The 14,882-nt window shown below is 35.3% G+C and overlaps 1 protein-coding gene across 1 annotated transcript in view; it reads left to right on the top strand.

The window, feature by feature from the left end:
* MYO5C (myosin VC) overlaps positions 1–9,828 on the top strand; it is a gene marked incomplete at both ends in the record, with an annotated part of 34,627 nt that extends 24,799 nt beyond the window's left edge. The window contains 12 exons of the mRNA XM_082005201.1: positions 691–784; positions 1,578–1,629; positions 1,850–2,015; positions 2,273–2,360; positions 3,074–3,169; positions 4,124–4,278; positions 5,380–5,469; positions 6,740–6,890; positions 7,316–7,598; positions 8,640–8,814; positions 9,338–9,418; positions 9,676–9,828. Coding sequence (XP_081861327.1) covers positions 691–784; positions 1,578–1,629; positions 1,850–2,015; positions 2,273–2,360; positions 3,074–3,169; positions 4,124–4,278; positions 5,380–5,469; positions 6,740–6,890; positions 7,316–7,598; positions 8,640–8,814; positions 9,338–9,418; positions 9,676–9,828 — 1,584 coding nt within the window. The remainder of the gene's footprint in view (positions 1–690; positions 785–1,577; positions 1,630–1,849; positions 2,016–2,272; positions 2,361–3,073; positions 3,170–4,123; positions 4,279–5,379; positions 5,470–6,739; positions 6,891–7,315; positions 7,599–8,639; positions 8,815–9,337; positions 9,419–9,675) is intronic.
* Between the last annotated feature and the right edge of the window lie 5,054 nt (positions 9,829–14,882).

Here is a 14,882-nt window from a genome sequence, read left to right as displayed (position 1 = left end):
TTTCTCAGAAGCCTCTTTAAAGCAATGTCTGTCTCTCAGGTTGACAAGTTCTGTGATTTGATAGTGAAAAACCAGACGCCCGTGGGATTTATTGTGGCGGTTACAGATTGATGCAGTTCTGAGGCTCTCCCCACCAGAGGGCAGCTAAGCATATCAAGTTGCAGGCAAGGCTTAAGAGCCTAATTATTAGTACTGTGTAAAACCTATCTAATACAAGGAAGTGCTATTATTCCAGAAGATAGTGTATACCATATTACTTTTCTGCTGACTGAAAAATAACTAACAAAATATTTTCAAAGCAAAGTTACTAAAATTGAAAATATGAGGAAAAGTTTCTTATGTTATTTTAAAAAAAAAAAAAACAAAACACATTGAGGTTTCTCCAATGCTAATTGAGCTAGGGAAATTAAAGGTATGGTGTAATTTCCTGTGAACTAGAAGAGAAGAATGGTAGTACTGGGCCAGTACAAACATTTAGTTAGCTCACTGTTGCATTTTTAAGAGTGGCCAGCAGCAGATGCCTCCAGAAAAGTTAAACAAGTCAGGCAAGCAGGTAGCAGTACTCCCTAACATTGACTCCCCAGTCTTTGACTATTTGCAGCTGAAGGTCTTCCAGTGTCATAGGAGCTATTGCAGACAGCTACAAGAAGAAAGGTGCTGAAATACACAAATCTCCTTTTTCTTTAAAAGGTGATCCCAGATCTTAAACAGCAAGTTTCTGAACTTGAAAATCAAAAATTAGATCTTGAAAATCGTCTCCAAGAAATGACCCTAAAGTTGAAAGGTAAAGTACCAGTATGGTCCCTAGTCTTACAGTTGTTTAAGATGAACGTGATTAATTCCCTGTATTTGAATTTTTAAAAGTTGAAACAATATTACATAACTTCATTGCCTTATTACTTACTTTCTTGCTAGTAAAATGTAAGAAACATGATGAAAAAAAGTGTAGTTTATGTCCTTGTTATTAAAAATACAATATATGTAAGTATGTGTATCTTTTTTTTTTTTAACCTTTTTTAGGTCATTCAGTTCTATGGTTTGGATGTCTGCAAGTGTATTCAGTAGGGCTCTGCTAAGAATATCTGTAATGGAGTATGCCCTTTGGAAACAATCATGAAAAGGAAAGATGTTTTGGAACTTAAGGCATACTCTATGAGCTGGACTTTAGAGGATGTTGAAGAATTCAGAGTGGGAGACAGAGAAAATTTCTTGCTAAGTTTGCTTGTTTGAAAGTTCTTCTCAGTTTAGGAAAGCATACTTTCATGTTTCTGAGTCCCTCTAAATAATTGCCTAGGAAGACACTACAGCTAAAATTTGCAAGTAGTTTTGCTGCTAACTGCAGGACGTTAGTAGTGTCAAAATTCCCCATCTCCTATCATCTTCTGTGTGGTGTGGAGTAGTCAAATACATCTCTGATACATTATCTGGCATGTCATTCAAATTCATTAAATGAAACAAAATCATGAGTGCAAGAAGAAATTTAGTGAATACTAGTACGGAACAGTAAGCAAATGTGATTTTGTTGTTTTTCTTTTGTTTTGGGTTTTGTTGCTGATAATTACTGAAAAAAATGAAAGAGATGTCTAATCGGCTGCAATATGATCTAGAAGGGGATAGAACACAAAGACGGTAAATATGGTGGTGTTTTTTTTAATGTAAGAAATGTAGTTGCCATAAGCTGGGGTAACAAAGTCACTTAAACTCACTTAAACTCTTTAAAGTACAACATCCAATGTAAGATTTGTCTTACAGCCTTGTGAACAGTTAATAAGTAATGGACAAGTATGATATGACTATGCTTTAATGAGAGAAGAGTAAGAGACAAAGCTTCCTATCTATCTATTCTTAGAACAAATGAGGCACAGAATGAAACAGGCATAAAAGAAGAAGACAGAATGAAAGTCGCAACCCAAGAAATTGAGGGGCTGGGGAATGGTTTGATGCAAGATGAAATCCAGGATGAAGTAAAAAGCAAGATAAAGCAAGAAACAACTCGACTTACTGTGGAAAACATGGTGAGGAAATGAAACTGTCATTAAGAAACTGTACCTGAAATGCAGGATAAAAAGAAAGAGGTCATGGTTTCATGGTATGAGCAGGATGTCCTCTCAGTTCATTTGGAGAGGAAAAAGATACGAAGGTTTCATGTTTCTTCCAGCAAATATAAGTAAAAGCACATTGTAGTGCTCTTTACTCATGGCAATAATACGTAGTAGTAGAAGACATTTTTCAATTGTGGTTGCTCTGAACTTACTGACTTTGATTATTACAGGATCTTGAAGAAAAACTAGACATGAAAGATAGAATAATAAAAAAATTGGAAGATCAGATCAAAACTCTTACCAAGCCTATTGAAAAAAGTAAGATATTACATGATTTTTTTTTTTAATACAGATTTGTGTGTTCAGTGTGTGTTTGAAAGAAAGTATATTTTAAAAAAAGAAAAAGGTAGGGTTTGTGGTGGGGTTAGAAGTTTTAAAGCCTCAGAAAAAAGAGCCAGGGAGCCATCAACAGAAATTTTATAAAAGCCCTTTCCTGTACTTTTTTCCAGCTAAATAATGGGCACATGTGGGACCTAGACTATATGATAAAAGATTAAGCCAGAGGCATCAGGCTCTGTCAACAAAGGTTAATACATACCCTCACACAAACTCTCTCTGAGCCAACAGAATGTTCCTTTTGCAGCAGATGAGTAGCTCCTCCCATTAGCTTCAAATGGCAGATGGTTCCTGATTTGCAATTAGCTTGTACAAAACTCTTCTATAGCAAATAATTCTTCATTTTAAAATACACTTCAAAACTTTGCAGAAGTGACTAATGTAGAGCTGTATTGTTTGCATTATTTGTCTTATTGGTGCAAGTAATTCCACTGAATCCAGTGAAACTAACCACATTTATATTATTAATGTTATTTAACTCGTAATGCTTGGAACCATAAGCTAAGAATGTTACTGTGAGCAGGGCCCATACTCTGTTTATTACAGAGAAAACTGCTTTTCCCCAGTAGTTTGTTCTAACATGAACGTTAGCTTAGCTGTTTACTTGCAGGTAACAGTGCTTTTGTGTTTGACAGCTGAAGCTCGTGTGCCAACTTTGTCCAAGGAGTACATTGGAATGATGGAGTATAAAAAAGAGGATGAAGAAAGGATCATTCGAAACCTGATCCTTGGTATTTTAGTAACACTTCAAATTTTATCAGTAGTCAGCGATATTCAGTGTAGAACACTACAACAAAACCTACAAGGCGCCGTATTTCACTTATGTTCAAAGTTGCCTTTTTTTCCCCTCTTACCACCAGTACGGCTTGGAGGCTGTATATTGCTCTTTTTCTACTGCGAGTCATTTCAAATACAGAAGTGGTTTATCTGCATAAAAATAATTTGGCTGACCCTACGTAATGCTGATTCTATTATCTTTCTTATTATTTATTCACTTACAAAGCTATAAATCTCAAGAACACTCCAGGGACTCGAATTTACTTTCTTCCTGGTCATCTACTAAGTCTGTAAGTCACTGGGCTTATATCCATGTGTGAAGGATTACTTTCCTGTCTGTCCTTTCCATATCATTCTCTCTACTGAAGGGAACTCTACTTTCGTATTTCTCTTGTAGAGGAATTTTGTCCTTCCTCTGACTTACTTCACAGTATCAATCTTACTGCCAAATCAGCTTTTTGCATGAGCTTACAATTAATGTTAAACTCAAATTTTCTATGTACATTAGTGCCCTTGTAAACTACTGCTTGGAAACATCATCTTCCTTTTCACCTACTTCAGCCTTGTGAATGTTTATGTCTTCGTGAACAAACGCGTATCATTAAGTGGGGCCTCCAGTGGGTAGTTAAATGGAAATCGGTTTTTGAAGCTGTCCTGTCTGGCGTAGCCTGTGGTGAACCTTAGAATTTGCTACAGTACTCTCCTATTACCGTGGAAAACTTAATTAATACTCTTATATGAACAATACTGTCACAGAAGTTTTCAGTAATTCATTAAGTAATAAGTAAATCAATTATCAAGTGATTGGTCACTGAAGAAATAAACCCCATAGTTCTGTTCTTTTTCAGAATGATACATTGAATTGTTGAATTTTTATATAATAAACCTGGTGACTCTCCTTTATGCAGATTTAAAGCCACGTGGAGTTGTAGTTAATATGATACCTGGCCTTCCAGCTCACATCCTATTTATGTGTGTGAGGTATGCAGATTATCTGAATGATGCTGACATGCTGAAATCTTTCATGAATGTTACCATTGATGGTATCAAACAAGTTGTTAAGGTAGGAATTATGTTTGGCTGTACTGTACTTTTTGATTTTTAATATAAGGTTTACAAGATGCATTCATAGTACCTGGGGAATGCTCACACTTTCATTTGCTATAGAATTATAATCATTAGTGACACTCTTTTTGAAGTTTCTAGTAGCATCCCTGTAAAACCTCCAGGTAAGGTTCTACTGTGCTGAACACAGATTGCACCAGAATGCATTAACAGAAATTATTTTTATCTGAAGAGCTCACTGACAAAATCATTTAAAGTATTTTACATATTACAATGAGTGGCTAATTAGGTGAAATGCATCTGTGGTTTCAGGTCAGATAGACAGAAAGGTAGGTTACTATGTTTGGCAGCAGGCAGGTATCAGAATTTTAAGAGGTTTTTACACTGCTATTCTAGTGTAATGTTTTTCTGACATGTCATTTGGAACTGCAGCATTAGTACCCAAATGATTAAAGTTATGTTGCCAGACAGTTTACAAAATCAAGTTATAAACAAGAATTGTTAGCCTATTGTCTCATCTACATAACAAGTTCAGCTATGTGAATGCTTTATTGCGAATTTATAATGCAATAAAACACCAGGCATGCTTTGTAGCACAAGCAGGAATGGACTATGGTTTATGCGGTTGAATTTGTTCTAAAGAGAATGCCTGTAGTTTGTTTGCGAACAAATTTACACCACAGTTTATCCATTAGAAAACCTTGTGCTTACTTAGCTAACAAAAAACATACTTACATGCTTAATTGTGTTTATATAATTGTTTCATTTGTGTATACAGGTGTTCACACTTTTTGCACGAAGGCCTCCAGTACACTACTACAACCACTATACATAGAAATGTGTAAAACTGTTTGTTTCGGACTTACTTAGCCATTTAAGAATACTTAAACACTGTTTACTAGATAAAAAAGGGATCTTTGTTATATGTATATTATCCTGAAAACACAGCATAATTTGTTCAGCATGTTATAGATGCTGTATGCTCCTTCTGCTATCTGTGGGCTCTATTATACCAATGCTGTAATGGTCTTAAGTTCAGTCATTAAATTAACTTCGGGAGACAATACCATTATAAGATTGCATTACTTACCATTTTCAGGAACATTCAGAAGACTTTGAGATGTTGTCCTTTTGGCTTTCCAGTACGTTTTATTTCCTTAACTGTTTGAAGCAGTACAGCGGGGAAGAGGTAGGAATGGTTTCATCAAATAATTCCATTACTTTACTTGTGACAGACTTCAACTGGAATTAAAAATAATGACAGATAATAGACAGGTAATTATTTGCCAGCTCACCACTGTTCTTTCCAAATATTTAGATACCCATATTGCTCTGCAGTGGTGTTATATCTCTCATACAAATAATAAGACAGTATACAACTAACAGGTGAAGTGAAATCAAGGAAACATTAAAGTGCTAAAGTAGGTTAAAGACATGATGTGGAGACTGCTACGTAATTTGAACTCTTCTACGGGAGTTTCATGTGAGGTGGACTTCAGATGTCCAGCTACATATACATATAAAAACCAGTTTTACTATTTTTAAATTGTGACCATTCAAACACCTACTGCTACGAATATGAGATTACAGAAGAAAACTTCAGGAAAGGAGCAAAGCAATAAAATACCCAATTTTTTTCACTTATTTTACTTGCTTGTTTAAGTTAAGTTTTATCCTGAAGTACAAAATTCTTTTAAATTGCAAACTTTATTTTATTGCTAGATTTTATAAATTTCGATATACTGAGCTGAAATTGCATAGGTACATAAGAATATAGTGTTCAGGATTAAAGGCAGAGGTACTGTAAAGCCTTGGAATCACAGTAACTGTGTACTGTCTAAACAACAATACTCCCTCTTGTGGTCATATCGATAACATCTAAAGAGCAGCAGAGAATTGAAAACATTTAAACTCAATTAATAACAGTCTTTTACAATTTACTTGCAACAGTAGGGAACGGTCTGAATCCAGAATTTAGAGTTTCAATCTATATTTGTAATGAACACTCAAGACTTCACACAAGTTAGGATTCAATCTAGGCCTTTGGAGTCAGAACTTTCCTGATGAAAAGTCCAGAAATGAGATTCCTTTGCAGCAATAAACTGTAATTTATTTCTTTTTTTGCCAACATAGTTTAGAAACTGCATTTTGTCGTCTTTTTTTGGGGGGGAGGGGGGAGGTGTTAGCTTTCTGTTTAAGTGATCTAGGAGTTGCTCCAAAGTTCATCAAAATCTATGCATGTTTTTCTTTTGTCTTTAGCAGGCTTTAGGAACAGACTAAACATCAACATAAACTGGAAAATAAGTATAGGAAGGCCAGAACTGGAAGCATCCATTGAAGTTAGCTGTAGCTTTGACTCATTCTGAGACTGTGTTCAGACATACATTAGATTATAGTAACGATTTATGATTATAATGTTATGTGATTTCTAATAATTATATTTACAATTTACTTTGTAGGAATTTATGAAGTGTAACACTCCACGTCAGAATAAGAACTGTTTGAAGCACTTTGATCTCTCAGAATACAGACAAATTCTTAGTGATTTGGCCATTCGTATCTATCACCAATTCATTACTGTAATGGAGAACAACATTCAGCCCATGATCGGTAAGACAGCAGCAACCCAGACAGACTTAAATGTAGCTTGCAAGTATACAAATAAAGCTTATACATGGAGGTGGAGGATGGACAGACTTCTTCCTCCTGTTGATTTTTACATATGTGTACCTGCATGTGTGTTTCTGCACGTATAAATTCCACTGAATGTTATATCTTCATAGGCTTTGGAAAGACTTTTTCCTCACAACATTTCCTGGTGTGGGATAATGCTTTGAAACTGATCAATATTCTACAAAAACAAAAGGCTTTTTGAAATTTGGTGCTCCGGAAGCCTTTGTCGGTGTCTTATTTTTCTTGTATCGTTTAACTTTTAAAATATCCTGAAAGTAGGTTTTGTTCAGTAATTAAGTTAACATAACCAAAAGCAGCCTTAGGAATGTTGGTCTTATCAGTTATTTTCTGTTGTCTTTCAGTACCAGGCATGCTGGAATATGAAAGTCTTCAGGGAATTTCTGGCTTGAAACCTACAGGGTTCCGTAAACGTTCTTCTAGTATAGACGACACAGATACCTACACAATGACCTCTATCCTGCAACAGCTCAGCTATTTTTATAGTACTATGTGCCAGAATGGCTTGGACTCTGAGCTTCTAAAGCAGGCAGTGAAGCAGCTTTTCTTTCTGATTGGTGCTATCACCCTCAATAGTCTCTTCCTCCGCAAGGACATGTGCTCTTGTAGAAAAGGAATGCAGATAAGGTAAAGCCAGTAGTTTCAACAAGCAGTTGCTTGAGAATGAAATTTTAACACTTTTATGTAATGTCCTTTATTGCTAAGTCACTGGATATTCTGTAACCGTTCTACTGGAAGTAGCTAATTGTTTTTTACTCTTTTTGAAAAAGTAGATCTTTGCCTCTTAGGCTGAGCTTTCTGAACATAACATATTACAAGTTGTTCTTTCCATGGAAACCCTAATGGAGGAAAAGGCAGAAAATTACAGTCTGGAGTTTAAAGTGGGTTTTTTTAGGGTTTTTTTTTAGGGTTCTTTCCGTGGTAGTTCACTTGTGATGTGATGAATATTATTTTTAATTCTTTATTACTACAGTAAACAGGTGCAGTATCCCCTGGCTGGCAGACAGACAAAAGCTGACTTGCATTTTTCATGTTCTGTGATGAGAAAGGCAGTGAGACAGAGTCTTTGAGGGTTTAGATCAGGCATCATCTGTCTTGTTATGAGCATCAGGAGAACATGCTCCTAATGGTTTTGCATAAGACACAGTTCATTTGTTCTCCATTAGACAGTTTGCAGACTAAGGTGAAAGAAAATCAGTAAAATCTTGACCCATCTGGGACATTACTAGAAAAAGCTGCTTTAACCTTTAGGTCATCAGTTATAAGCCCAGCCCTACTTTGCAATGTGCAAAAATTGTTCTAATTTCCTGCATAAACTCACTTGTAAATTATTATTTTAAAGACATGTAGTGCTACAGTATAACAGGCAATGCCTGTATATAGTAGTAATTTTCTGTGAACAACAGCTAAACTAATAATTTGCTTTCTATTATCCAAGCTTTAAGAAATAAAAAAATAAAAAGGCTTGAAATATACAAGGGATTAAACTTACAGATGAATAAGCTATTATTTGTTTGATTTCTATGATCTATGGGTATGTTTTTTAACTTAAAATGTATGAATCTGAACGCTGCATTAGAGGAGCGTTCCTTTTTTAGAAGTCTTTAATGTAGCTTGCTTGTTAGGGGGAACCTGACATTTCTGTTGTCCATTCATGGTTTAACCCAGATGTAATATCAGCTACTTGGAAGAATGGCTTAAGGACAAGAATCTTCAAAGCAGCAATGCCAAAGAAACTTTGGAGCCTCTATCTCAAGCAGCCTGGCTCCTTCAGGTCAAAAAGATCACAGATGACGATGCCAAGGAAATATGTGAACACTGCACATCTCTTTCTACTGTGCAGGTAATGAACCATCTGTTTTCTTCCGGCAGCACCAGTTGCAGAATCTCAGCTATCTAAAATAATTTGTTGCAAAGAGCTGTTGGCCTTTCATTTGGTAAAAATAGCATTCCTCAGCATTCCACATCACTGCTTATTAAACAGAGGTTTTTTTAACTCCTTGTTCCCGATTGTTAGCATTTTAACTGCTCTCGTGAATACTTGCCTGCTTTGTTCTATCCCATCTTTTTATTCCAGACTGTATTTTCTTTACTTTGTCACAGTTTTTTTGTTGTTTCCCTTAATTGATTCAGCTTTTTCTACATCATCTTGATCCTGCTGACACCTCTGAAAATGAGTCATAGCAATCATTATATATATAAAAACTCATTAGGTGACCAGTCAAAATTCTCTCTTCATTATAAAGTTCTCTCTTTATAATAAAATTCTTTGATGAAACTTCCTTTAAATATCAATAAAGATGCTTGCTTCTTTTTTCTTCTCACTTTTTGTGACATACTGAAATAGTCTTCTGTAATTTGAACAGATAGTTAAGATTCTCAACTCGTACACTCCAATAGACGATTTTGAGAAAAGAGTAACTCCATCATTTGTTCGTAAAGTCCAGGTAAGAGCTACAACTATTTTTTCTCATATTCAAGTTGCAGGATACTTCATACACACAGTTTTTGATGCTACATAGTTATATTTGACCTTTAAATCACATTATTACTGAGTTGCTCAGCTTCTACACATTTGGAACTGATCAAAACAAGTCTCCTTAACATCATGTGAAAGCAAGTTTTGCAATGGGAAGCAAACAATGTACTGTTTTTGCTTTGATACTTAATACAATATTTCTTACCCTTTCTGTTATAATTTCAGGCTATGCTAAATAATCGTGAGGAAGTTCCACAGCTGATGGTCGATACCAAATATCTCTTTCAAGTGATGTTTCCTTTCACCCCTTCTCCACATGCCTTGGAAATGATACAAGTCCCCAGCAGCTTCAGACTTGGCTTTCTCACAAGGGTTTAATAAAATCAGTGCACTGGTATTTCCTCAGAGACTATATAAAGACAGGCAGACTTTCATGGTTCATTTCTCCAGCTGGTGGATAGTATGGCAGCTTGCAGTGAACTAAACCATTAAAAACTTGTTCTTGAGTCAAAACTTAAAAAGTAGGAGTAATTTCAGCTTGTGATTTCATTCTCTCTTTTCTTCCTCTTCTCCCTTCATCACAGTCTTGATGAGTTTATATCATCAGCTGGACACAAAGCTAACCACACAGTTTTTTCAGCCCAAACCTGACAAGAAAAGCATTTATCTGACAAGTTTGCATTGGTGCCCTATCAGCGCCAGTCAGAGGGGAAGACTGCCATGTGATAAATGTTATTACTTTACAATTTTCCTTGCCTTCACTTTATGTAATAAGAGATTTTTTCCAACGTAATTCTGTTCATTGCCTTGATATATTTGATCTGTTTTACTGTAGCTTTCACCCTTCTATACTTTATTCCTTTCATAAAAGAAGTCTTTTATAACAGTTCCTCCAGAAGACTGTAGTAGGAGGGAAGGGAAGGTCCTTCCATAATTGTTTAAAAAAAAAAAATAAAAAATCAGTATAAATAGCTACATTGAAACTAGGGAACCAAGATCAGTCTAAGAAAATTGCTGTTACAAACCCACATTGTCTCTTTGTAGGCATGCTGGCTTGGCTCACTGAATGCTTGTGTTGCAGTTCAGGCCCACCCGGCAGCTCTTCAGCTAGGGGAAGGACTCAGGTGCTCTTTTTGAAGAGAGATTTCAGTGTTGTTCTATGTAGTGACAAGTCTGGATTTTCACGTCAGTCGTTACAGTAGAAAAGTTAGATATAAAATTCATGTCATGATCCAGGTTTGAATTACAAGCTTGTTTCTCTAAAGAGGAGGAGTCATCTCCTCATTTGGGTCCATCTCTAGTGCAGTGTATTTCAGAATATACACTGAGTATGCACACATGTGCACATCTTTCTCCTTTTCTTTTTTGCTGGTTCCCTTCTTCCAGTCCAGACATTGAGTAAGCTACTGTGGTCTGGTCTTACTGATAAAGGAAGCTTAACTCCTTACATTTCATCTTTATTTCATTTTAATTGCAGGATCCTTAGAAGCAGAAATTGTCCTCTTTTTTGCTTTGTTCAGCCTTCTCTCTGTAGTCAGAATGCAACAAACAGTAACTTTATTTAGTACTGGACCCTGTCAGAACAACTGGAGAAACCTCATCTTACTACAATGATGATTATACTTAGACATTCCTCAGTAAATAATGCTAGTTTTCTAGCTAATCTATTAGACCTAGTTATTAAAATTGAGTGCTAAAGCATTGAAATATTTAAGACATTCTAATGAATTTAGTTAATTAAAATATTACAGGAAGGAACAGTTGATTGGATTTTTTTTTTTTATTACACAGTGTTAGTACTGGTTGTTTAATTTCACAGAAAACTCTGTAAATATAAAGAAGGAATCATTCTTGCTATTCAGTGTTCTTGGTGTTTACTATGTACAGTGAAATATTCATGGTGATATCCACAGAGATATATTAAAAATACATGAAGGAAAAAAATCTGTGTTTGTTCAATAACAATAAAAGCTGTACAAAATATCACAGACATGTAGGTAGAGTAGTATTTTAATCTGTTAAATAAAGCAGCTTTTAAATCAATTTGTAGTGCTTTGCGTGATGCAATAGTTATGTTTTCAGTATGGGATCATTTGAAAGAAGTTACTTGGAGCTATATGAACATTAGTGAATACTGTCAGTTTTGTATTGCACCATAAGCATTTATTTAATGCTCCGGTTGCTCTGCTGTAACATCGTGTGTCTTCCTGTCAGAATGGTGTGCTGTTCTTGGCTCCTCATGAATTTCTGTAAATATTTTAATGCAAGCAAGTTTTGTTGCTGTAATTTGTACATAGCCTTTTTTTTTACAGTTATTGGAGCTGTACATCTGTTACCTGAGATGGTATGAGTAAAACCACATTCCACTCTTAAATCTACATCACAGAAGCATCAGAAGGCATGTATGTCTTAATATAAAAATCGCTGATCAAGGAAAATTGTTCTGACAATTTGATGCTAGGTTACTTTGAGAGGTTTGTGTGAAGTATGCTATTAACACTGTGTACGCAGACAACAAAATATATTTTTTTAGAAGAAATTTCAAACTGATCAATGTCTACTGTATGCTGTCAGAAAGTTATCTTGCTTTTGCTGACGTTAATGTCTTCAACCAGTGTGTAGGTAAAAAAATCTGTTTGTTATCTGTGATTCTTACAGATAATAAGGAGCAGTTTTAGTGAAGGCAGATACATGAAAGAGGTATTATGGAGGTTAACTTTCCTGGAATGATAGTAAAGGAGAAAGTTATTTCATTCAAATGGGAAAATGTTGAATCATGATCCTTACTGCAGTGGGAAAGCACTGAAATGGCCTATGGAGAGGTGTGTAAGATGCTGTTGGCATCTTTGGATGTGTTTAGATATGCGACTCCTGCAATTTCTGGGAATAGGGCTCAGCAGCATAGGTGGTCCCTTTCAGTCCTGTGTTCCCATAATATTCCAATAAAAAAAGGTTAGGACAGTTACTTCTACCCAAATCTTTGCTGGGCTGAGACCTATTTTTTCTTTTATTCCTCCCCCCATTTTGTCTCAGATCCTCTTGACTATCAAATGCAAATATCTAATGGCATGATTTCAGTGACTTCAGTAGAGTCTCAATAGTAGATTTGTCCTTCAGCACTTTTTTCAGACATGTTTGCATAAATTTCCCCAAAATTTTTTAAGAGTCTAAAAAAGCAGCAATTTTTTATCTTACTGATTTTAAATTTGTTGTCTTAAAACAGGTGAATAGTAAAAGCATATCCAAGGAAGAACCAGCATGGACACTAGTCTATTTGTTTGACTTTTAAATTTCATAAGAATGGGAGATAGACTTAGCGCTGATAGTGTTATTTCCAACTCAATAGTTGGAAAAATCAGTCATCTGTCACCTCCCCAGTATGTTTAAACTTTAACATTTGGAAACCATCCAAAAATTGCTGCTACATGGAACAGGCAGGTAAGGTCTAGTTTACCTAATAGTTTATGTTCTTTATTCTATATTCTGGAAGAGGGCAGTTAAAGTAAAGCTTTTAAACTATAATTGTCAGCACATAACTGTCCTGAGATGATACAACCAGAGAGGCTGAGCTTTAAATACCCTTTAAGTAGACTTAATAGGAAGGTTGCATTTCTACATTAGCAGTTGCACGCAGCTTACTTAGTCATCTTGAGAATCTCCAGGTTCTTGCTGTTTAAAAAGGTGGGTAATTTTGCATATTTATCGACAAGATTCACTGTACAGAATTTCTCTGTAAGTAGCATATTTCTTAATGTGTCAACATGCTACCAATTTTAAATATCTACTGTAACTTTAAAAACCTAGTACATTTAAAATTTCAGACTACAGCCAAAGAAGTTGTAATCTTTTTAGACCTTTTTAAATAGTTTGTATCATTATAAAATAGTACACAAATCCGTCATTATCACAAACAATCTCAGGTACAATACAGCTTTTTAGTTACTCAGAAGTTTTGTTGGCTTCTCTTGTAGCAAAATTTTGTAATATGTCATAATCTCATCTGAAGTAAAATACTGATAGCAGGTATGATTCACCCTGTATGTTACTCCACCAAATTCTCACACTTTATCAAAGATTAGTTCTGCCAAGAGTATTTATTCCAAGCCTAATAGATCCTTGTCTAAAGTTTCTAGATCTAGTAATGATATTTTGTTCAAATAAGATGTCATTTTTCCCTGTAATACCTTTGTTTTACATTTCTGAAGTGAAAGTTTTCCTCCCAAAGTCTAGTTGGCCTAGTGTTTTGAGGCTTCACACCAAGTATATAAATCTGTGATTCTGTTGCCCAAGTTGCCCTCAGTGGGAACCACAAATTCTAAGAACCTCAGAATAACAGGTTATTCAGTTGTAAATATCCAATTTTAAGAAGCTAATAAAACAGCCCTGGTGCTGTAGTCACTTTAAAGCTATGAGCAATACTGGCACAGAGAAGCTCCCTGAAAGGATGGCAGCTTGTAGTCTCAGGGTCACTGTTTGCAAAAGAATGCACTGAAAACTTCAGGACATATTTGTTGCTTTGCACCAAATGGAGTATAAACCTCCTCAATTGTGTGTAGCTGATTGAACACTCCATGTAAATTTCAGATTAATGCACTGTACTTCCTTTCAGGACAGATTGCTTCCCACATGTTTTGGGATGAAGTTTTGCATCTCCTGGAGACAACAGCAAAATTTTATTAACTTGAGTTTGGACAGGATTTCTGAGCTTATAATCTTATTTTTCAAGTAGTACACTGAAATACTTAAGAATAAACAGCAGAATGCAGGCAGGTGCATAGAGTAAATTTTAGTTTGGTTTTCATATAATGTCCAGCCAAACAAATTCTAAAATCTGTGTAGCTCATTGAATTTCTTTTGTTCCGTTTAAATCTCTTGAAATAGCTTCTTCTAATTGTTAACCATACTCATTATTTATGTACATGTCTAAATAATGTTAAAAGCTTTCATTTTAGAAGTGGTGAAAGGTCCCGTTTTCCCTATGAAGAATGTACAGAGAAAAATGACACTACAGTATTATTCTTGTTTGTTTTTCTGACTCCCAAGTAGTTTTTAATTCTCTGTTGATGATAGTGCTTTGATCCTAGAGTTGCCTGGCTTGAGAACAAAAGTGGGTTCATAATGACCCAACTTTCAGTGTGGTTGAAGCATCAATTTCTGCTAAAGCAGCACATTGTTCATAATATTTTTGTAGCTGCTGACTGAATTGTAGGTCATCTTCTCAGCTTTAAAAATAATGCATAATATTGACTATTTAATAATGCAGTGGAAAAACAATAAATGCTGATCAGTGTAGATTTCTCACAAATCCAGCTGTTTTTAAAACATTTGTGGTTACTGTCTGCTGACAGTAGTTAAGTAAAAACTAAGAGTAATTTCCTGCAGATAGTGAGTCCGTGCGCACAGTGCACTTTATAATGATGTGTTATCAGTGC

The sequence above is a fragment of the Phaethon aethereus genome (assembly GCF_964289735.1).
Source record: "Phaethon aethereus genome assembly, chromosome: 12".
NCBI lineage: Eukaryota > Metazoa > Chordata > Aves > Phaethontiformes > Phaethontidae > Phaethon > Phaethon aethereus.
Note: the sequence above shows the minus strand (reverse complement) of the source record. Positions and strands in the feature narration are given on the sequence as shown.